Raw genomic sequence first — 24,741 nt, 5'->3', positions numbered from 1 at the left:
AATGTGTCTCTCCCCAGCCCAGTTCTCAGACCTGTGTTCTGACTTTTTATTTGATTGACAGCAGCATGTAGTAAAACAAGTAACAAGTGGTTGATAAAAGAACAGGATAGAATTGGGATAGGGGTGGGGATGGACCCACCCTATTAGTATATGCACAGTTTCTAGCAAAGAAAATAGTTCCTACATAGATCTCCCTGTGAAGGAATAACTACATCACTTTTCTCAAACAGCAGCAACTCCTTCATCACCTTCAATTAATACTAAGGAAAGGTATTGTAGCAGATTGTGCAAGATGGCATACGGATAACAAAAAAAAAATTTGGATAATGCAGAAGTTAACACAAGATTTTGCAAGTATGCATGCTTGTACTATTTTAGATTACAGTTTCAGAGTGTTTGCATTTTATACAAAATATACAAAAATATAAAATGTAGTCTAATGCAGTTGTTTCTGTTCCTGTAGTTCTTCGAATGAGGAGCCCAAACTCTTCCTGTGGTTCCACAAAACTCTCCAGCTATCTTTGATCCAGGTGGAGCAGAATGACAGCACAGTGACAGATACAGTCATAAGAACACTACTGTCCCTTCAGACTAAACTTGGCTTTTTGGGAGAGGAGAGGATGACGTCAGGGATTCTGGGGGCCATCGGACTCGGGAGGAAATCACCACTGTCTGCAAGGTAAAAAGTCACCCTTAAGAAAAAAAAAAACAATGTTTCCCTAGAAAATAGAAATAAGATCACTTGGTGCCTGCTTAACTGTACCGTATTACATGGACTCCTTTCCATCTGGTACAAATTGAGAGATTTAGATAAACGAAAAAGTAAATTGTAAAAATGAAAATGTATTGTATGAGGTTGTTGCACATAACCCCTTAGGAAAAAATATCAATGCGGACACTATAAAATTCGTAGATTTGTTTAAAGCCAATTAATTTTTTAAACCCTTGGTCATGTGGCCAATGCTATCCCTGCTCTAATCCCCTATAGCAGGGGTGGGCAACTGTGGTTAACAGGGGTGAACTACAAGTCCCATCATGCCTCTGCCTTTGGGAGTCATGCTTGTAACTGTCAGTTTTGCAATGCCTCATTGGACAATAGCTGGAGGGCCACAGTTGCCCACCCCTGCCCTATAGCAAAGACACATGCTGTTGCAGTGAAGGCGTATGTACTCTCCAGCGCCTCAAGATATGCACAGCCAAAAGGGAAGCCAAGGGTACCAGGACAGCGACAACCAAAAGGAAATGTTCCAGGGGTGCAGCCCTCCTCAGACGGGGAAATCAGCCACTGGATAGAGAGAAAAACAGGTGGCGCACACACCTAGTGCATTATCCAAGGTTTATTGTAGGAATTAAATCATAAAAACATACTCACAGACGAAGCATGTATCTAAAAAGCATAGAAAAATGACAATGGCCACAACGGCAGGCAAGGTGTTCTCACTGTCAGTGCGGTCAAATGGCTGACGCGTTTCGGGGACAAATCCCTTTCCTCAGAGCTGATGACCAACCTGTATGGAGGTCAAGTAGTAAATAACCAGGGCTGTTGCAGTGAAGGGTCCTGTTTGTACACCACTTGTATGCAATGAGGACCTTTGTAGTTTACTTTAAAGGGGACTGTGGAAATGTGCCCAAAAAGACAAACAGAGGGCAAAGGACAAATCACTAGTATTGCCTGTGGACTCCTTGTGTGATCTTTTCCCTTATACTGACTTACATGGCCTTGCTCTGCACTGTCTGGTGAGCTCCTCCCCTGAGGAGTCAGTCTACTGCTGTTACTCCTGAGTTAAAGAGGACCTTCAGCCTACCTCCTTTTTAATTTTTTATTTCTATACCCCTGCTTACCTGCAGGCAATATCTGAACAGTTTGGATACTCACCCAGTCCCCAGATCCAGCGTTGACCTGCTGACATCCTTCTGTCAATAAACACTGCTCAGGCCCACGCCGCCATCTTTTGACATCATCAAGAGGCTCTACCTGGTTCAGCTGAGGGGCCTCGAGATGCTGCACCGCTAGGCCTGCCCCCCCTCCTACTCAGTGAAAGACTAAAAGCCTCCTGGGAAATGCATGTCACATGCATAGGCAAGTGATGTGCATGGAGGGGACCGGCTGCCAAGTTTAAAAAAAACAGCCCTGTTTGTGTAGAGGAGGGGTGCAGAGAGGAGAACTTATTATTATGCATATATTTATTACAGGTCCTTATGTAGCGTCGTCAATTTATGCTGTGTCTGACATGTATATTGTACATTCACATCAGTCCCCGCCCTCAAGTAGCTTACAATCGAATATCCCTAACTCACATTCATACATACATATACTAGGGCCAATTTACACAGGATCCAATGAAGCTACCAGCATGTCTTTTGGAGTGTGTGAGGAAACCAGAATACCTGGAGAAAACCCACGCAGGCACAGGAAGAACATGCAAACTCCAGGCAGGCAGTGTCATGGTTGGGATTCAAACCGGCAACCCTAGTGCTGCTAGGTGGAAGTGCTAACCACTTAGCCGCTGAGCTTTATATATATATATATATAGGGTGAAGATCCGCTTTAAAAGAGACTGTTTCAGTTCTTATTAATGCAGTGCACACCGCCCTGAATCTAAAGAATCAGCCTGTTGCCTATAACTGTACTGTTTCCAGCCTTGGTTCATATAGGACAGCTAATCCACTCTTCCATTCAGCTGCTTCCCTCCTGATTCTCACTGTGATTTTAGTTTTTCAAACCTTGTATGACTGTTCAAAATCCCTAGGGATCTAACCACCGCTGCTGATCCTCTGCTCATTTAAACTCGTTGAGCCAATGGCAGTGACATCACATTTCTGCTGTGATAACTTGCTAGAGGCCTTCTGGCTTCTTTCACTTGTCTGCAGAACTATGTTGTAAGACGCATTTAATCTGCTGGACTCTTAAGCTTTAGATGCCGATGCTTTTTAAAAAACATGCTACTGGATCCTTGTTCCACAATGAAAGAAGCCTAAGAGGCCGACTCGCTCTCTGAACTTCAAGAATCATACGTTTTGTTTCTCCACTTCCTCTATTTCAGTGCCAAGGCTCTCCTAACTTGACTCCCCATCCACCCACACTATCTGGCATTCTAGGTCTGCCAAATACTCAGACAAGCTTTCCATGACATGACGGCGTGCCCCCTCTTTCCAGCGTAGAGGAATATCTTTTGACCTTTTTTTGGAGGCTTGGACAACTATCCCAGATATCTGGATGTAATGGTGTCCCAGGCTATGAACTCGAGTTGCGTCCCCTGCTCCTCTTCATTTTTTGCTTTAGCTCTCACTTTGTGTGTGGACTGGGAGTCGCATGGAGGGCCTTGGTGTTGATAGACATCTTCAAGTCTGTGAGCAGATTATATCAGGCCTTATCAGAATTTCTGGACAAAGGTGTCAAAGGCCCAATCTCTATCAACAGAAGGGTCTCGGGGGTTTTACTCCAACTTTCCACTGTTCCATAACCAAACATGATGTCACCATTGTCATTGCTCTCTCCTCTACACTTAAGCTGGCTGCTGGGGAGGTTATGTGACCTGACTGAAGCGCCATTAGATTAGAGAAGTATACACATCATTCCTTGACAGGGTAGTTAGCATAGGGCCTAGAGTGGGAGCAGGTTTATGCCTAGTTAGATTTTGACTGAACCTCTAATCTAAGACTTTTCTTGTAGTCCATTGAGCGACACAGAAAGGATTTTATGGTGAGTACAAAAATTCTGTTTTTCTGGTTAGGCATAGTTTAACCCCTTCACACCTAAGGGTAAAACAAATCTAAATGCCTAAGCACAATTCTGCAACGTTGACATGTGTTCGTATAACCGTACATATAATCACAACTACTTTGTACATCCATGTGAATTATACCTCGTTTTCTTCAAATTGGGCTTTCATTTGGTGGTAAATGGTAATGGATATCTCCTGATTTGTTTTTTTATTATCAAAGGAAAACTGGCCCAAAATAGTAAAAAAAAAAAACAAAACTTTTTTTTATTTAGGTGTGTGTTACTTGTTACTGTCATAACCTACCACCAAAGAACAACCCAAAATAAATTCTCCAGCTCCTGACGATCGCAGCGATACCATATATGTGTATGTTGTTTGTACCCGTAGTACAGCCCAGAAACAATAGTGCGCATTTTCTTTTTGTCTTTTTTTTTTTTTTTTTTTTTACCTAAAACACACTGACACTGATACCAATTTTTTTTTTAAATCCTGACCTTTGACCCTGACCTTTTTGACCTTGACCTTTGACCCTGACCCAAACAATAACCCTGGCACTGAACTAGATCAAACCTTGATCCAGGTATTTTTTCTTTATTTTTTTCTTTTATTTTTTAATATTTATTTATCTTCTTTTTTTTTTTTACAAACATTTTTTTTCTCTCTATGCCAGGAGTTAGAGAGATACAATGTATCTCTCTTCTCCATTCACAGAGAGAGAAAAAAAGCAAGGGGGCGGGCTGCATAGTGACTGATCACTGTGATAGCCAATCAGAGGATATCACAGCAATCATGTGACCCGGAATCGGGGATGTCCAGGTCCCGATCGTTAGAACGGTACCCGGAGCTCTCAGTGACACCGCGGTCTTTGTGCTGGGAGCGCGCTGTGCAGCGTGCTCCCAGCACAAACACGGGTACACAAATATGCGGCCCCACGGAAAAAAGCCCAGTTCCGTAAGGCCGCATATTTGTGTTACGTCGGCGTCAAGGGGTTAATCTTTCTAAATGTTCCCTATAATGTTGCAAATTTTCCATTTTTGAATTCAGGTCCGCTTTAAGGATTGCACTGGATTCTGCTCCTGTACTGGACTCCATTGCAGAATCAGTCCAGATTGGCAAGATGCACTTGCATTCCAATGTGGAGTGCAGCGGTTGACTTCAGTGTAGTCCAAGTCTTCGAAGTGGCCAGCCGCTGCCACCAAAACCAGAAGTTGCGCGCAACAGTTACTATAATGTAGCAAATCTTAAATTTTTGAATTCAGGTCCGCTTTAAGGATTGCACTGGATTCTGCTCCTGCACTGGACTCCATTGAAGAGTCGGTCCAGATTGGCAAGATGCACTTGCACTTCCCATGTGGAGTGCAGCGGTTGACTTCAGTGTAGTCCAAGTCTTCGAAGTGGCCAGCCGCTGCCACCAAAACTAGAAGTGGTGTGCAACAGTTACTGGACGTAGCGGCTGGAATGCATATCCAACCCACACTCGGCGTGTATTCCAGCTCGCCTCTTGGGTAATTATGGATGTATGGCTGGCCATAATACATTATGATTGAGTATATACTGTATATTTAACATAATGACTGTTATTTACTAAAGCTGGAGAGTGCAGAATCAGACTCACCCCTGCATAGAAACCAATCAGCTTCCAGGTTTTATTGCTAAAACGTATTTGAACAAGCTGAGGTTAAGAGCTGATTGGTTTCTATGCAGAAGTGAGTCTGACTTTGCACTCTCCAGCTTTAGTAAATAAACCCCCATGTGTACCTAATGCTGCAGCCATAAGCGGTGCTTCAAGTGCCGATACAAGAGAAAAATGTACCATTGGGCTGAGAATAAGAGGTATTTTTATTTTGTGAATGCACATGAGGTCAAGGAATGTACAGTACATGGCAGATTTAGTTGGTATAGATCATATCTGGCAGGAATCTATAGTTGGTTCATCATTTTTGTATTTTTGATCAGTGTGTCATATTATTTTTGTATTTTTAATTGGTGTATTATGTGATTTTTATGAGAGGATTGGACCCACCCTATGAGTGGGAGAAGCAAAGGAACCTAATGGCATGGCTAGTGTCATATAAATAGGCAAGCAGTAGGGGACACAAAAGGTTTGGCTTTGAAGAAAAGGGTACACCCTCGAAAAGTGGAAGCCAGTTGTATCCAGATGATGTTCTCCCAAGCTGAGGAACACATGGAGTGGACTGAACAATAGGGAGACTTTGATGTGCCTTGTCAATTTTGTGTTTGTGAATAGATGTATTTACATTTTTATAATAAATATTTACTGGGATAATGCGCTAGGCTAGTGCACCCTCTTTTCTTTGTTTTCCCGCTTTAAGGATTGTTCTAGAAGTGATACACAATTCTGAATTAGTGCAGCTAAGTGAGAGAATATCTGTTCCTGCATCATTCAAATATATACCCTTGGTGTCTCATTTGTCCTGTTTGTTTTAGATTCCGGATTATCGCTCGTAGCTTGGCCGCCTTCATTTTGGCTCAGATTCCTGCTGAAAACCAAGTGCGCCTTAAGGCGGGATCTGGCCTTCACATGTCGCCAAAAGCTCAGCAGGTAAGCAGTCCGAATTAAGGGAAAAACATAGATTAATATTTGCAAAATTCCTTGACTATTTGTTGACAATATTGATGTAGCAGGAGAATATTGATCAACATCTTACTTAGTAATTAGAACCATTACATGGGCCCGCCCCTGAGGAGCATACACTCCCATTTCCACTGTCATACAAGGATTGTTTGCTAAAATGTTTCCATTTTTCCTGCATATTGCTGAGTGGGCAGGTGAAGCAGAGCAGATTTTTCTTCTTTTTTGTGTGTGGAGCCAACATTTTGGTGAAGTACTATACACATGAAATCAGTCACCCTAAATAATCTATAAGGTAATGTTTAGGCCACACTCATGCACACCTTGTAGGGCCAATTAAGTTGGAGTCTTTGTATTAGATTTTGAGAAGAAGGCGGTGGTCGTGGCAGGAAGTAATAGGAAGTTTTCACAGCAAGGACACATTTTTGGGAGGTTGGAATTTAGTGATTCTAAAGGCTCTTTTTTCTTTTTTTTTGTAAAATAACAAACATGTTTATACTTACCTGCTGTGTGTAGTGGTTTTGCACAGAGCAGCCTGGATCCTCCTCTTCTCGGGTCCCCCGCAGACTCTCCTGGCCCCTCCCTTCTGTCGGGTGCCCCCACAGCAAGCAGCTTGCTATGAGGGCACACGCTGCTCCATGTGTCCATTCACACTCGGAGCCATGACTTGGCCCCACCCCCTCTCTCTACTCATTGGCTGACTGGCTGTGATTAACAGCAGCGGGAGCCAATGGCTGCCGCTTGCTGTCTCAGCCAATGAGGAGACAGAGACCTGGAACAACTGAGGCTGTCATTCCCTCCTATTGGGTGCCCCCACATCAAGCAGCTTGCTATGGGGGCACCCGCTGCTCCATGTGTCCATTCACACACAAAGCTGTGGCTTGGCCCCGCCCCCTCTCTCTCCTCATTGGCTGAATGGCTGTGATTACCAGCAGCAGGAGCCAATGACTGCCGCTTGCTGTGTCAGCCAATGAGGAGACAGAGACCCGGGACAGTTGAGGCTGTCATTCACATCACTGGATTGTGATGAGGCTCAGGTAAGTATTAGGGGGCTGGGGGCACTGCTGCACACAGAAGGATTTTTACCTTCATGCATAGAATATGTGAAGGTAAAAAACCTTCAGCCTTCACAACCACTTTAAACAATGTTATTATTGGTATCTGTTCTAGACGCCGAGCGGCCGCACATTTTTGTGCAATTAAGGAAAACGTGCTGAGAGCACGCGCTCTGCGCGCTCCCAGCACACATGTCTGGTACTCACGGAAAAGTCCCTTTCCCGATCATGTGACTGCGAATCATGGCAGTCACATGACCCTAAAACCCTGCCCCCGCCTCCCGGCTTCCGAAACCCTTAAAGGGCCAGGAAGAGCCAGCGCCAAGGGGTAAGTTTATTTTTAATTCTTGCTGTTGCCTCAGTAAATACTACACTTAGAACAGTTTTTCATTTTTGTGATTCCTTCAAGTGGTATGGTATAATCAGCATGGATTACCAGTCTCAATCCCTCGAAATATCTTTTGGTGTATATATTGTCAATTTTACATCAGTCCTTCTGGCTATTCAGATATGAAGTGTGGGTGATGGAGACCATACGTGGAGGAACCTTTAGAGAATATCCTGGTTTATAAAAACACAATGCGAAATATATGACCACCGTTATGGGGGTCATATAGGTCTGGTGAATGAGCCATTCATTTGCCTGTGCACCGAGGTGTGGACACATGGATCTTTTTGTCACCATTATTGAGTTATAAAAAAGGACTATTATGTCCCATGTTCACAGGACACTTCTGAACGATGGAAACTGCTGGAAAACGCAGGTTAAAAACATGTCTGTTTAGCCGCGTTTGCATAACACGTTTATGCGCGTTTGTGTTTAGAAGCATTTTTTAAAGATAAGCACAGGAGAACCTCTCAAATGCCCAGAATGCACCGAAAAGTGGTAAATTATTAACTATTTCAGACTGTTTCAGAGAAATACAGAGAGTAGAAGCAGAGACAGCAGGATGTGTTGAGATTAACATAGGTGGGATTTGCTCATTAACATTTCTTTTGTTTCCAAGGGTGGGAAAGGTGTCTGGTGGAGGGAGTCAGTAAGGCCACCTGGCAGGGGTTCTTCATGAGAAATTTGAGGTGTGAATGGTCATTAACATATCTTTTGTTTCCAAGGGTGGGAGAGGTCTGAGGTGTGAATTGGTCATTACAATGTGTGACAAGCTTGGTAGGAACATCCTGTGTTCAGTGTTTTGTCCATTTGAGTACCTTGAAAATGCTTTGCATGCATTTTTCATGATAAAAAAGGCTCTGGACAGCATCGGGAACTGGAAGAGTTAAAAAAAGAATTCAAACGATTATAAACGTGATTTGCCGCGTTTAGCCACGTTTAAAAACGTTTTGCGTTTGGAACGCTGATAAAATCGACTGCTGAATGTAAGTTTTTTGTGTTCAAAAAAACGACTGTAAACTCAACTGCCTGTAAATGACGATGTGTACATAGACACATAGGAAAACATTAGGGGGAGTTCAGGGGCTGCTGAAAAAAATGCTGAACAGCTCCTGAACGTGAGTTTATCAGCTGCAGTGTACATGAGCTCTTACACTTTGTTTATTTAGCACTTGGTGGAAGCACAAGGACTTTCTATAGAAATAGGAGCATATAGTCAATGATTACACTGTCTTTTGAATTGTTTGGGTTTTTAAATTGTTTGATGATTACTAATTGTTGTGCATTCACAATCAACCAATATTCAGCTATCCTATTGAGTTCATAGGGTGAATTTATATTTTATTTGAAGTACAGTGCCTATCTATTCACTACCAGTGTACTGTATTACAGAATGAAAAGCGATCTGTGAATGGAAGAGGCAGACCTTTTATTCATTCATCCACCCATCCTCTATTCATAGATAGATCCCTTTTCATTCATGAAAGCTCTAGTACAGTTTCTATGAATGGGGGAGTGGGGAGGGGAAAGGGCACATATAGTCAGAACTCTTGATGAGTTTTTTTTTGTTCAAACTAAGCATAAGCTTTAATACCCTTGTTATATCTCGCCTTGATTATTGCAACTCCCTCTTCATTGGCCTACCTCATCGCAGGCTATCCCCATTTCAGTCTATCATGAATGCTGCTGCCAGACTCATCCACCTTACTAACCGTTCTGTATCTGCCACCCCTCTCTGCCAATCATTCCACTGGCCTCCACTCAGTGTCCTCCACCCCTCTCTGCCAATCCCTCCACTGGCTTCCCATTGCCCAACGGATAAAATTCAAAACACTAACAATAACGTATAAAGCCATTTATAACTCCGCCCCAAATTACATCACTGATCTTGTCTCTAAATATCACCCAAACCGTACTCTCCGCTCCTCGCAAGATCTCCTACTCTCTAGCTCCCTTGTCTCCTCCTCCCTTGCTCGTCTCCAGGACTTCTTCAGAGCTTCCCCCATCCTCTGGAACTCTCTACCCCAATTTATCAGACTATCACCTACTCTGCTCACTTTTAGGCGATCTCTGAAAACCTCTCTCTTCAGGGAAGCCTATCCTGCCCTCAGCTAATAATGGAATCTTCTACTCTTCCAACCAGTCCATCCCCCACAGTTACTACCTTTTGTACCACTAGCCCCTCCCTCTTAGTTTGTAAGCTCCAAGGATCAGGGCCCTCCTAACCCTCTTGTATTGAACTGTATTGTCTCTTGTTATATTGTAAAGCGCTGAGCAAACTGTTGGCGCCATATAAATCCTGTATAATAATAATACAGCATTGCTCCTACCCCTTTACTGCTGTAATAGACTCCAAGCTAGCTGAGAAGACCTGGTTCACAGGCTACATTTCAGTTCATCCCAAAGGTGTTCAGTAGGGTTGAAGTCAGGGTTCTGTGGCCACTGGTCAACCCATGTCTTTATGGAGCTGGGTTCGTGCACAGAAAACAGACAAGGGCCTTCCTCGAACTGTCACTGCAAGGTTGGAATGGACAGTTGTCTGAACTGTTTTGTATTCCATAGCAGTACCCATCACTGGAAATGCCTGAACTCAGCTCTGTAGCATCTCTGCCAGGGCGGACTGACCATTTGTACCATGGTCCATTTGTACCATGGACATTTGTACCATGGACCATTGCTCCTACCCCTTTACTGCTGTAATAGACTCCAAGCTAGCTCAGAAGACCTGGTTCACAGGCTACATTTCAGTTCATCCCAAAGGTGTTCAGTAGGGTTGAAGTCAGGGTTCTGTGGCCACTGGTCAAACCATGTCTTTATGGAGCTGGGTTTGTGCACAGAAAACAGACAAGGGCCTTCCTCGAACTGTCACTGCAAGGTTGGAATGGACAGTTGTCTGAACTGTTTTGTATTCCATAGCAGTACCCATCACTGGAAATGACTGAACGCAGCTCTCCAGCGTCTCTGCTAGGGGCGGACTGACCATTTGGAAACTCGGGCACTGCCCGAGGGCCTTGGGTCAGTAGGGGGCCCCATGAGATGCCCCTGGTACCTTTTTCATAGGCTTTTTTGAGTTTGGGCAAGGACACAGGGGCCCCACGATCCCCTATTGCCCGGGGGCCCCATGAGTTGTCAGTCCGCCTCTGATCTCTGCTCTGTTTTATACATTGAAGCCAATATCCTATTGTTTTTTGTTGCACTGATATATATTTACTTATTCTACAGGCTTTAAGTGGCGTGGAGTCTCTGACCTCGAGCAAGCAGTATGCGGAGTACCAGGACCAGATCTCCCAGGCCGTGCAGTTCATCCGGTACCCAGGTCACTGCCTTCAGGACGGAAACACACTGTTAGCTCTGCTCATCAACTCTTTGTACCCGGAAGTGCATTATCTGAATATTATACGATAAACTGCCAATCTCCCACCCACGGGAGCTTTTTTTAAGCTTTTCAGTTTTTGTAGCTATTTATATCACTCATTTCATGTTTTTTACAACATCCTGTATAGGTGTGCTCACATGTAAGAGACATTAGAAGTGAATGCTGATGTAGTGATTTCATCTTAAAAGGGTCGTACAGGCAGAACATCAAACGCTTTTAATAGATAGGTAAGAGTTATTATTGTAAGTCCTGCTGTGTATGTAGTGTGTGCAATCTTTGTTTACATACCTCTTCATTATTGTTGGTCCCTGGGCTCATTTCCTATTAGCCATTATTGATGCAAAGTAACCCACACACAGGCAGAATCAGTGCCTGCAGCTTATAAGGGGGGGTGAGTTGCACTGAGACCAGCTAATTGTGTTCAAGGCAGAACCCTCACCTCCTGCTGGTCATTCTGTGCTTGGCATTGTACAGAGTGGATCAGTATAACACAGAACATAAAAGTAGGTGAAATCTTATATTACTGTCCATTCACCCTTTGCCTTTCAACTTGTTCAGCATCAGATAAAATGTCGGCTATGAATTAGCCTTGGCACAACTATTTTGATTCTGTATAAAGAATAAAAAAGAAAAAAAGTTGCACTATAAGAACAGTAGTAGCTGCGAATGACCGTTGCCATTTCTACCAGAATTGTTGTAATTTCGTGCTGGTGGCTACAATTAAGAGTTTACAAATGCAACAGTAAAGAGTTGACTATGGCCTGTGGGCTTACCCTCCTGTTTCCTTTTCCGACCAAAAAAAAAAAAAACATACTCGCCTTTCATTTAGTCCCCCACTGTTTGGTCACTGGGTACAAAGACAGATACCCAGTAATTTTGGGTATGTGACCAAATGTGACCTGCTCCCATGCAGCAGCTATGATGGTTGGTGGTTGCTTGCTCTTGCACACAGTGCTGTCACATGAGTGTGACGGAAGTCCTTGGCCCTGTGTAATGCAGGCCATAGACGGGTCGAAAATCGGCCGATTTTCGCACCGTTAGTGGGTTAATTGGTCGGCCGTTTTTTGGGATTTTGGCACATTTTTTTAATCGGTAAAGTTGGTAAAAAATCGGACCTTTTTGCCGATTGGCCGATTTTCGCGGCAATGATGGGCAAATCGGCCGATATTTTTAACGATAAAAAATCTGCGCATGAGCCGTGACCTGCAAGAAGAAGAAGAAGAAGAAGAAAAAGAATAAGAATTCCAGTCCGCTATTATATTTGACATGAAAAAGTATTGCGGTTGCAACATTGTATCTATTTGTATCCAAATAAAAACATCTGTATCTGAAATGGATACAAATAGATACAATGTTGCAACCGCAATACTTTTTCATGTCAAATATAATAGCGGAGCTCTCTGCAGAGACAGAAGTAATTAAATGCCGGCCGTAGACGGGACGAAAATCGGCCGATTTTTTTTTTTTTTTTTTTTTTTTTACCGTTGGTGGTGACGTCGGCCTATTGAATGACCGATTTAAAAAAATTTTTTTTTTTAAACGGCCGGCTTTCGACTCGTGTATGGCCTGCATTAGTCAGGATTTGGAACATACTCAGGATTTCCTCCCTTTGCATTCGAGGAGCAAATAGTGCCATAGAGTAGCAAAGGGATGGTGAGTAGAAGATGCTGGTGAAGCCTTCATTAAAAGAGGGCCTGCTGCTTTCCCTAACTTGGGCAAAGCACCGAGCTTCAGGCAGATCTAAACAAAACACCAATGAATGCAGTTATGTAGTCATAAAAAAAGAAAAAAAAAAAACATAAAATGCATGTAAATGCAAGGCATACAAGGAATTCTGTCTTGATATTACCTCTTGGAATCCCCTGTACATGGAATGGCAGGGAACACAGTGAGCAGAGGAATGACCTCACAAAAGTACTGCTTGTTCATTGTCCAATCAGAGCACTCGGGTGTGTATATGACCAATGTTCAAGCTTCTGCTGCAGTCAAGAACTTGGCTATGCAGTCTGACAGGGATACCCGACTCACAAAACTGAATGGCCAGAATTAAAAATTCTTGTGGCAATTCTTTTTTTTTGGAACCTCACAGGTAGCATACACTTACCAGAATTCGGCAGCTTTGTGCAACAGTGGAATGAATTGCAAATGATTGTCTCTCTTCAAGCAGCTTCTCAATAATTTAGATTTGGCAATCTATCTGACAAAGAAAAACATCTTCTCCGAAAACTCGAAGAGGGCAGACACTTAACGTGGTTTTAAACCTCAGACATGAAATATGAACAAAGCATATCCCTCTATAGTGTGTGTTTGTCTCAATCCAGATCACTAAGTGTCATTTTTGTCTGTTGCCTCCTTCCTCTGCTATCCCGCACTTGACAGGTTTTTCTTACATCAAAAGATAAAAAAGGTGATGGGAGGGAGTTCCAGCACACAGCCTGTAATTGACATCTTCAGCACTGTTCCTGTGTGCTGTGTAATTAGGGAGTGTCCTTTCCCTCCAATCAACTTTTACTTAGCTCTGCAGAGTGTCAGCTCCCTGCTTTCTGCAGGCTTAGAAAAGTTGTACAATGTCTGGACTTTGAATGGATATAGAGGAGAGGAGGCTGCAGATAAACAGGCACAACGTAAGTAGGATTTTCTTCATCTCTGAAGCCAGTCACTTCATGTAAGGGTATGTAAGGGTTTACAACCACTTTAACTGTTGACTACAAAGATGAAACTTAGCTACTGAATTCTTGGAGAAATATAAAATTAGGTAGGAAAACTTCATGCTGTGTAAATTTCCTAGTCCTAAGCAGATCCAAAAGAACCTTTTATGGAACATTGTGATGGCTGGGAGTTGTAGTTTCCCAGAAGAAATACCTAAGAATACCTTAGAAGAATACTTGACTTCAACTTACACTTTACACAATGTATTTGCCTATACTTGGAAAATGCTTCTATTGTATACGAAGCAATGTTCTGTTTGTTGCCTGACGTTGGAGGCCAGCAGGTAAGTGTTTGTAGGCTTTACCTAGAAGCAAGTCTTTAGTGAACACTGAGAACAAGAAAGCCATATGCCCCCTGTACCTACTTGATTGATATATCTTCAGTCCCCGGAGCCATAAATGATTTTGCACTGCACTGCACTGCACTCAGGAAGCACATGTAGTCACTGAAGACTCAGATGAGAAACCGCTTGAGTTTAGATCAGCTCCTCCCATTCCTGTGCGATTCCAGTCAGCCAATACCAGAAAGCTGAATGAATACCTGGAGGGATCACAACGTCTTCCTTGTTCTCAGCCCGGCACAGAAGACGCGCTGCGGTTTACATCGTGTCATTGATTAGTACCAACTGCTTAATGTAATCAAAGCAGTAGGCTTGGACCTTTATATTTGCAAGGATAATTGTTCCCAGTTGTTTTACAAGAGCTAATATGTTTTAAAGAACAGTTATCATTTTTGTTGCAGGATTTAGTTATCGTTTTTGTTGCAGGATTTATTCTAGTGCCTGTGGATGAGTACCAGTACATGGCAGAGCTCAATGAGTAAATGTCGTAAAAAAAAAAAAAAATGGAAGGGGTTGCCATATGTAGCCCCTGTGTTGCCAAATCAAAGAAACCTGATCCAAATGCCTGTCCTTTAAGTGTCCAGTGCAGTGTTGCCATCTGCTCGTGCTCTTGTACTATCTCAAGGGGTGAGCAGCACACTGGGAGGCATCCAAAAAACAAAGGTATCCCGCTCAGGCAAACAATCCAGATCAATCCACGACAGGTGCAGGCTCTGGCTCACCACCACACACGATGCAATAGGAAGAAGGGTCAGCCGCACACCGGAGGATAGATGAATATAGTGTGTACTTATTGATCCATAGGACACACAAAACAGCAGGACATGAATACAGGACCTGTTAACGCGTTTCACACAATCACGTGCTTAATCATAACGATTAAGCACGAGATCGTATAAAATGCGTTAACGTGTCCTGTATTCATGTCCTGCAGTTTTGTGTGTCCTATGGATCAATAAGTACACACTATATTCACCTACACTGGGAGCCAAAGGGGAGCCTGTATAACATTTGCCATTGGACCCACCACCCTTACGCTGGATGTGATGCTTCCACTTGTGTTACAGGAATATCAGCAGAAAGCAACACTGACTCCACCCCATACCGGCCAGGAACACCTACACAGGTCTGTTGGGCTCCTGATATGGACAGCAGAGGGCGCATCTGAGTGTAGTGGTTATTAAAAACACGTGTAACTTGCCAATTGTCTACTTAACCCCTTCACGCCGGCGCCTCCCGGCCCTTTAAAAGTTTCAGAAGCCGGGAGGCGGGGTGGGGTTTAGGGTCATGTGACCGCCGTGACGCGCCATCACGGCGGTAACATGATCGGGAAAGGCCCCGATCGAAAGAGGAGATCGGGACCTTTCCGTGAGTACCGGACATGTGTGCTGGGAGCGCGCAGAGCACGCTTTTGGCACATATGTTGTTTTTTAATAGAACGCAAATGTGCGGCCACTCGGCGTCTAGGCCCAGATGCCAGGAGGCCGCACATTTGTGTTTGGCCGGCGTGAAGAGGTTAAGTAAATGCTCTTTATAACCACTACACTCAGATGTGCCCTCTGCTGTCCATATCTGTTGCTCTGGAGCAGTGGTCTCCAAACTGCAGCCCTGGGGCCAGATGTGGCCCTTTGTTTGCCTTTATCCAGCCCTTGAGGCAACAATTTGGCATCATTCCTGCCAATGACACCAACAATGGAGCATAATTCCTGCCACTGACACCAACAGTGGGGCTCTATTCCTTCCACTGACAACAAAAATTGGGCACTATTCCCCCCACTGACACCAACTATTTGGCCTCCCAATTCCAAAGATCGGCATTGTTTACTCCCACTGGGCACAGTCCGCCCCCCCCTAACGTCTGAAGGACAGTAGACTGGCCCTTTCTTTAGAAGGTTTGGAGACCCCTGCTCTAGAGATTCTTCAGTTTCTCATGAGGTGCTGCACTAAAGTGTCTTGGAACTATGCCCGAGTCATTCCTTAATCTTCCATGGCCGCTCTCCATGGGACATAGATCTTTTTGCACCCCTGCGCCATAATCTCCATTCCTATTGGACACCTGGCAGAACTCATGCCTCGTATTGTAGCCCCTACTTTAAATAATTTGCTGTTATGTCTACATTCATCGTTCCATGAAGATGACTGTTGCAACATGTAAGAGGCCTTTGTATTGGCAACCACATACTTGAGATGTTGCTCATCCTTGCTGAGAATCCTCAGATCTATGTTGGCGGCTTTCCCCTCGGCCTGTGTAGACTGCTTTCAGTTGACCAGTCTTGGAGGAAGAACCAACTTTCCATGGTGGATTGTTCCCAGACCTAAAACTAGGCAGTTTTATGCAAAATGGTTGTGCCAATCGCTGTCTTGTGCCTGTGGCTGCCTTTTGGAATCTCATTGTATTTATATCATCTTTTAATAGAAAACTGAGTGCAATCAATGTTCTATAACAGAGAGATAGATGCTATATAAAAATTATCATTATATGATTCATAAAAATCACAGAAAGATCTGTGTACTATAAATGACAGATGCTGATATATTGCCGTAGCTTAGTTTGAAGTATCTTCTATAGAGCAGAAGCAGTGGCCCCCAAGTGTCTACAGACCATCCTCTGGGGCCTCCACATTTGCCATCATTGGCGTCCCCTCAGAGTGTGCCTTTCTCAGCACATTCCATTTCAAGCGATCAGGAGACCCAAAATGTGTACCATGGGACCCCATTGCGCTTCCCAACCTTCTGGCTCCACACCTAGGCTCACTATATAACTCTCAGGGACTGCTGCCATACGGATGTATATTTTATTTGAGGGAAAGTATTAGATTTAAGCAAGTTGCTTTGGATGTTGTATGGGGCTGTTGTTGTAGACTAGAGGCTTTTAGCATTTTGGGGTTTGTGTTGTTATTCTAAGGCTACTTTCACACTGATCCGCCGCAAAAACACAGCTGAAATGCGTAGGCGGTTTTACTGCATTTTTAACCCCTTGGCGCCGGCGCCTTCTAGCCCTTTAAGGGTTTCAGAAGCCGGGAGGCGGGGCAGGGTTTAGGGTCATGTGACCACCATGATACACCGTCACGGCGGTCACATGATCAGGAAAGGTCCCGATCGAAAGAGGAGATCGGGACTTTTCCGTGAGTACTGGACTTGTGTGCTGGGAGCGTGCAGGGCGCGCGCTCTCAGCACATATGTTCTTTTTTAATAGAACGCAAATGTGCGGCCGCTCAGTATATATGCCCAGATGCTGCACATTTCCGTTCGGCCGGCGTGAAGAGGTTAAAGGACATGTGAATTAAAAATGCACCAAAAACGCTTCTCGGAGGCGTTTTCCATTGATTTTTTAACACCCCAAAGATGAGTTTTTACACCACAATGCAACACCTCAGTGTGAAAACATACATAGATATACATTCACATACACAGGGAAGCATTTTTCTTGAGCTTTTCAGGCGCTTTTTTTTTTTTTACGTAAAAACGCTTCAAAAACTCCTCAGTGTGAAAGTCGCCTAACTGATGTGATTATTTCTATATTTATTTAGTGACACATTTTAAAGGTACCTGTCACTTGAAATCTATCCTTGCCAAGTCTCCCACCCAGTACTGGGCAAGTTTATAACTGGTGTAGGATTATCGGCAAGGACTTGCCTTAGAAGGTAGTCCCTGCTGTGAGAGAGAGAGGTACCAGCTGACGAGTCCATTTAAAGACGCCAGTATTGTCTCAGAAAATATATTACCAAAGATAAAACTCCGGGTGCAGGGACTGCCTGCAATGTGACTTCAGGCTGGGTGCGGGCTTTTGCAGAAAACAGTGATCCGGTCACCCGAGTTGGGGGGGAAGGGGGTAATTCCGTGCAAAAAATATGGTTGGAAGGAGGAGAGTTTTCAACTGTTTGGCATTTTTAGAAAATTCAAGCCAGGCTGTAGACTATAATAGAAATATCTAAGGATATTAAATAACAAATTGGCTGGTGGAACAATGATGTGTATTATTAATTGTTAACAATTGATAATAATGAACTTTAACTTGTTTTAAGGCATAACATAAAGGAGAAGTAGAGCCAAAGCTTTTTTGACTGGACTTCTGGGGATCACAGGAGTGCAGTTCGTTTTGCAATCCTGTGACCCCCTTTCAATCAACAGCAGGCTAAACCCTGCTGTCGGTTGGCGTCATTCAGCCTGTCCAGGCTGTTAAATGGTCCTGACTTCAAAGTCAGGATCCACTCAGGAGCCTGGACCCGCAGCTGGCTCAGTCTCTCAATGAGCTGTTGGGAGCCTAAGCCAGCTGCTCCCGCCCCCACAGCCTGGTTCTCCAGTGAGCACTGGAGGAGCAGAGCTGAGTCAATCGCCAGTTCTCTGCTCAATGAAGGCTTAGACCGGAGCGGTCAGCAGTCTTTGATCACTCAGATCTCCGTCTTAGAAGTGACAAGGGAGAGGTGCAGCTGGGATCGGTGCTGCAGCCATCTGGGCGAGTATGATTTTTAATTTTTTTTTGTCATACTCCCATAATTCTTTTTTTTTTTTAAAAGATAAGTTCACCTTTGGGAACATGTTACATATTCTACCTGTTTTTAGGGTGGAACATGTAACATGTTCTCAGTGCTGCAGCCACTCCCCGATCCCCCTGTGACAGAAAAGTTCCTCATACAAGCTGTCACTTTTTAAAAACAGCTCCGCCCACACTGCCACTTCATTCATTCACAGTGTTCTGTGAATGAATGAACTGCATGTCCTGACAGCCTTAGCGGCTGTTGGCTTGTAGTTCTCAATGAACTACCACGGCGCCGTTGAATCTTCTTTGAATCTTCCTGTCATTATATCTGCTTGCCTGTACATCCTGTACTGGCAAGCAGATATACTGACAGGTCTGTAGGAGACCTGCATAGCACCAGTGATCTGATTGCTGGTGTGATGCTTTACAGGCTCCTGCAACCCAAAGTAATAAATGCACATTTTTTTTACCTGAAAAAAATGTGCATTTATTATTTTTGGTCGAAAGGTGAACTTCTCCTTAAAACCAGTAATTTTGGACAATTATCCATTTTAGTTTTCTGACCATACAGACTTGGAATTGTGGAGACGTTAGGTGTTTTGTATATAGTGATACATATCTTATTAGGTGTTTTAGATGTCTGTGATCAAATTTTCCCATTTTGTTTTAAGTGAATCTTGTCCTGAGAAACTAGAATGGCTATTGCTACCCTTCTCTTGTTTTGGTAATACTACATCCCCTACGTCTGTGCCGATGACCTGGATTATATCTGTCCCCTAAAAACCATGGAAGGGAGAAATCTTTAAAAAAAATTAGTTTGTTATACATTTTTTTGCTTAAAATACAGTTGAATGTTTTTTTAATGATCAGGGTTCTGTGAAACCCCAAGGGTCCCTCTTGAGTTTACTAGAGATTCCTTGAGCAGTGAGCATTGGTGGATTGATTTCTTACTTACATTGACCACCAATGCGAGGGTTAATGTCTATACTGACCATCAATGTAAGGGGTAAGAGGACACCACCATGTTTACTGTCTGCCTTTCTTTTCTGCAGTTATTTATTTCAAGAATATTACTGAAAATTATTTTGTAGAGGGTTGGTTGAAACCACCTGCCCTGGGTGTCAGATAAATTAGGTACGCCATATTACTTATTCTTTTTATTTAAATTTTCTTCAGTTTATTGATCACACTAATGTACCATGAGCTATAGATTTAATCCTTTTTAGTAGGGTTTCCCCAAGACCTTAAGAATAATTTCAAGGGTTCTTCGGGTGTAAAGAGGTTGAGAAAGACTGATACACACCTGATACATGTGACAATATATCCTCCATGGTATTTTCCTTGCTGAAAACCATCTTGCATAGAACCATCTTTGGGTTCTTCATGTGTTTCCGGGAAGATTCACTTCTACAGAGGAACTGGTATGGTATTTGTTGTATTGACCACAAATGTCCATCTTCAAGTGGGACACTCCCTACATCACATCTCTGGAATGGCAAGAAGCTCATGCCTTCAAAAGAGGAAGAATGCATCCCTAGTGTGGAGTTGAACCTTCCCCTCTCCTCTCCAGAGACCACCAGGTGGTAAATGTAGAAGATGCCTGTCTCTCACACCTGCCTGCTGGTGATATAAATAATATTTGCCCACTAATATTCCACACATACTGATTATTTGTTAGTTTTGTGCAATATTTTGAGCTCTGTGTCTAGATATAAAATATGTTTTTCTTTCATTAAGACTATACAGCTTACAGAATGCATTCTTTATACTGCATAATAGTGAAAAAAGTCAACTTTAGTGGAAGGAAGGGGACATAGAGGGGAGAGGGGTAATAAACTCCAATAGGGTGGGCGGTGGGGACAGGTTCTAGAACAGACCTGGGCAAATTGCAGCCCCAGGGCCCCGCCTGGGCAAATTGTGGCCCCAGGGCCCCATCTGGCCTTTTGGTGGTCCCTATCCGGCCATTGATGCCTCCACTGTCAGCATGGCTCTTTCAGCCCGTCAGCTTCCTCAGAGACACACAATAACAGATGTCCATGTGGAGAGCAGCAAGAACTGGAAGGAGAGAGTCTGAGGGGCTGATTGGTACAGTGGGGGGCTGATTTAACCCTGTAATGCCACACAATAGTAGCGTGTGCTGCTTGTCAAACTCTGCAGCAAGTTAAAATTGCTGCCTTGTGAATATTTTACAGTTGAGGGGAGCGGCAAGACAGTGGTTCAGCTGCCCATCTTTAACACCACCCCCCTGACCACTCAACTAAATGAAACCTATTTCATGAGCTATTGTACCTATTATTCCTAGTGCCATTAACTTGTTTTTTATGTTTACATACTTATGAACCTTTCCAGGTCCAAATTTAATATTGAACAGAATTAAATTCGGCCCTCCTCAATAGTCCAAGCTTCTCATGTGGCCCTTTAGGAAATTTAATTGCTCACCCTTGTTCTAGAGTAACATTTGGCAGAAATTTATTGAGTAGAAGGCCTCTCGGAGGTGGGGTACTGTGTGGTTTGAATGGTGAGATGGGGTGGAAGAGTGGATGAATTGGGATGTGAGGAAGGTAAAGGAATGGGGGAAAGAGGCAGGAGGGGAAGTTGGGGTAGGGAAGCGGTGGGGTGAAGGTAGATGGACCGTAGGAACAAAAAAAAGGTTCATGGTTTTTTCCAGTTAGTGCTCATGAAAGTACTGAGGCCAGAGAAAGGTACCTAGCAATTTCTGAAGGAGATCAGCAATAGCAGCCTTTTTTTCTTCTAAAATCAAAATACCCAAATGTTATGGCCCCTAACCAAATCTGGTGGAATGATAGGTCTGTCTGTTGATATGAGGATGCTAGCAGTTTTCTGGGGTCCCAAGTCACAATATGTACACCTCTACTTTCAAGCAAGGATGGATTACTTCACCTTTTATTGAGGTTCTACAAGTCCCAGTATGCCCTGCTAGTTCTACGTCAAGGCAGGAACCTCTAGTTCCCAAGCGGTACCAGTGCCTGTGCCGTCGTAACACGGAGGATGTAGACACCAGGTGCGTTGTCGGAAATGCGTCTGCTTTTTACGCATCGTCATTTAAACTGCTGTTTTATTTCTTTTGTGCACTTTTTATTTAAGTGTGAAATACCAGATGTCTTATAATCCTTACACAGTGTATTATATGTAATTACGATATATATTAATTTTATACATTTTACATCTCATGACATTGTGCAGATATGTGTTATAATAATAGTTGTGATTGTATATTTAATGTATAAACTGAAAAGCATTATAACTCAAAGATTTTTTTTTTTTTGTGGCTAAGATGTGTGCAATATTCGAATGGTTAGGACACGACAGAGGAATTTGTGAGCGCACTCGTCTGAGGAACATCGTATTTAGTAAAGCGCTTACAAAACATTAAACCATCTTTGAGAAGTTTCCTTGAAGCCCTCCGATGATGAATACAGATCTTGATGGAAGTGCAGGCTGTAGCTTTTAACAAGCTTTTTAGTGGCTTTCAGAAGCTTCAGCTAAATGCTTTCTTAAAGCTACAGGTTAGCACTTGCAAACAGGAATTCACAAATGTCAGTGTGTCTAGGGTTTAATTAATAAAAAAAAAAGCTTTTAAATGCTCCAGAGTGATCTGTGAAATAGTGGGGTGGGTCAACGTTAGATACATTTACAATTTTTATAAGACAAAAATAAATAAAAAATATATATATAGTGATAGCAGGCAGCCAGTAATGCATATACCTTTTTAGATGAACTTTCTGTTGTAGTTGGCGATTATGGTGGGTTGGATTACTCACCGGCTGGGTGTACATAAGAATCCAGCAGCATAATCTCCCCATTGGACCCTCCCCCGCGCTAAATGGGAGGAGTCTCGGCACGCTTACTGCAGGTGCCATAATGTCAACCAGATTAAGTGTCTAACAGGGTAAGTGAGACTTCTTTTTACTGTAGGTGGAGCTGAGAACTCGGGAGAGATTTTGCCACTGGAGACCTCAACCTTAATGTGCCAGCATCTACCTAAATATTACTTTTTGGGTAGACTGATTGTTAACGTGAATAGCAGTTCTATGTGGTTTTTTTTTTTTTTTATGGAAGGGTTTCTATCACCTAAAATCAGTGCCTCAGCAATAGCACTGTCCCTTACATGGATAGGCCGCGATCTCATGAACATTGGTTCACTGCACAAAAAAGGCCTCCATGACTTGTATAGGTGACAGGTACCCTTTACGTTCTGTGACTTAATGTGAACATGTTGGTGAGAATTCATTAAGCTGCTCAGTTGTGTCTAGTAGTCGTTGTCGTGTATTCTGCAATAGCCAAAAAAAAAAATTAAACAATTAAATATCTTATGCATGTCCTCAATTTATTTATATTTTTGTAGACGTTCTTTTCATTCATTTAAATTATAAAAATTTTACAGAGATTAGAAACATTTATACCAAAAAACAATTAAGAAAGCTTAATAATCACAATATCAAATTAAAAAAATAATACAGTGAGGAACAGAAGTATTTGAACACCCTGCGATTTTGAAGTAAAGTCCTAAAATGGGAAATCAAGTGAACAAAAATCCCTTTCACATCCAAAAGGTGATAAGTGATCTGTGCTCCCCGCTTGTGTGCCCCCTCGCTCACCAACTTTAATGGACTTATGGTGAAATAGGAGTCTTTCACGCTTTTGGTAAGGCATAAGAAGTCATGCTGGAGCTTGTAGTCCTCCTGATTAAATGTTGCTTGTCATCCCCAGTGATTCAAATGTAGAGCTAATGGATATATACATGTAAGGAATGGAGAGAGGCATCCAAAATAGTATCATTCCGTTTATTAGTAAAAATAGACACACTGGTATTGCTCACCATAAGAGTCCATGAAAGTTGGTGAGTGAGGAGACACACAGGTGCGGAGCACTTATCACCTTCTGGATGTGAAAGGGATTTTTGTTCACTTGATTTCACATTTTAGGACTTCATTTCACAATTTATTGTTATGTGTTCATTATTTAAGCATGCTGTTCATTAGTGGTACACCGAAACGAAAATTCTGGTGCCGAAAACGAAAGTTCACAATGCACTTGGCCGAAAAAGGAAACCGAAATGTACAGTTTTTAAAAATGAATATATATTTTTTATTAAAAAAATACATTGATTAAAAAAACAAAAAAAACTATATATACCCCATTTTTTTTGTAAAATATAAAAAAGGATGTTACGGCGAGTAAATAGATACCCAACATGTCACACTTTAAAATTGCGCACTCATGTAGAATGGCGTCAAACTGTGGTACTTAAAAATCTCCATGGGTGATGCTTTAAAAATGTCTACAGGTTAGCAGTATAAAGTTACAGAGGAGGTCTAGTGCGAGAATTATTGCTCTTGCTCTGACGTTCTTGGTGATACCTCATGTGTGTGGTTTGAACACCGTTTACGTATGTGGGCGTGGCCTACGTATGCGTTCACCACTACGTGCGAGCACAGGGGGACGGGGGCACTTTAAACTTTTTTTTTAATTTAATGGGGGTTTTTTGCACTGTCCCTTTTTAAAAAAAATTGAATCACTTTTATTCTTATCACAAGGAATGCATGCATACCTTGTGATAGAAATAATTAGTGACAGGTCGTCTTTATGGAGAGATGTGGGGTCAGTAAGATCCCACATCTCTCTTCTGCAATGCAAAGCATTAGATCCAAAAAAGCATTGATCTAGTGCTTTTTTTAAAAAAAAAAAATGGCTGGAACCAGAATTAACATCACTCCAGTCCTCCAAGGGCATAGAGATTATTATTATTATTATTATACAGTATTTATAAAGCGCCAATAGTTCGCTCAGCGCTGTACATTACAAAGGGAGACAGAACATGTGACAGAACAATACCAATACAATGCAAAACATGAGGGGATCAAGGGCCCTGCTCTTTCGAGCTTACAATCTAGGAGGGAGGGGGTGGTGGCACAGGAGGAGATAGCTGTGGGGGATGGAGTGGTAGGAAGATTGGAGGAGGGAGGCAAGTTAGCAGGGGGTGGGGTAGGCTTCCCTGAAGAGATGGGTTTTCAGGGTGCGCCTAAAGGAGAGGAGAATAGGTGATAATCTGAT

The 24,741-nt window shown here is 42.9% G+C and overlaps 1 protein-coding gene across 1 annotated transcript in view; it reads left to right on the top strand.

The window, feature by feature from the left end:
• The window catches only part of EPG5 (ectopic P-granules 5 autophagy tethering factor), a 210,699-nt gene extending 196,124 nt beyond the window's left edge, over positions 1-14,575 (top strand). The window contains exons 42-44 of the mRNA XM_089656878.1: positions 464-679; positions 6,174-6,288; positions 10,984-14,575. Coding sequence (XP_089513004.1) covers positions 464-679; positions 6,174-6,288; positions 10,984-11,166 — 514 coding nt within the window. The 3' untranslated portion in view covers positions 11,167-14,575. The remainder of the gene's footprint in view (positions 1-463; positions 680-6,173; positions 6,289-10,983) is intronic.
• The last annotated feature ends 10,166 nt before the right edge of the window (positions 14,576-24,741 follow it).

The sequence above is a fragment of the Staurois parvus genome, unplaced genomic scaffold (genome assembly GCF_062004578.1).
Source record: "Staurois parvus isolate SC_StPar_1 unplaced genomic scaffold, SC_StPar_1.0 ptg000946l, whole genome shotgun sequence".
NCBI lineage: Eukaryota > Metazoa > Chordata > Amphibia > Anura > Ranidae > Staurois > Staurois parvus.
Note: the sequence above shows the minus strand (reverse complement) of the source record. Positions and strands in the feature narration are given on the sequence as shown.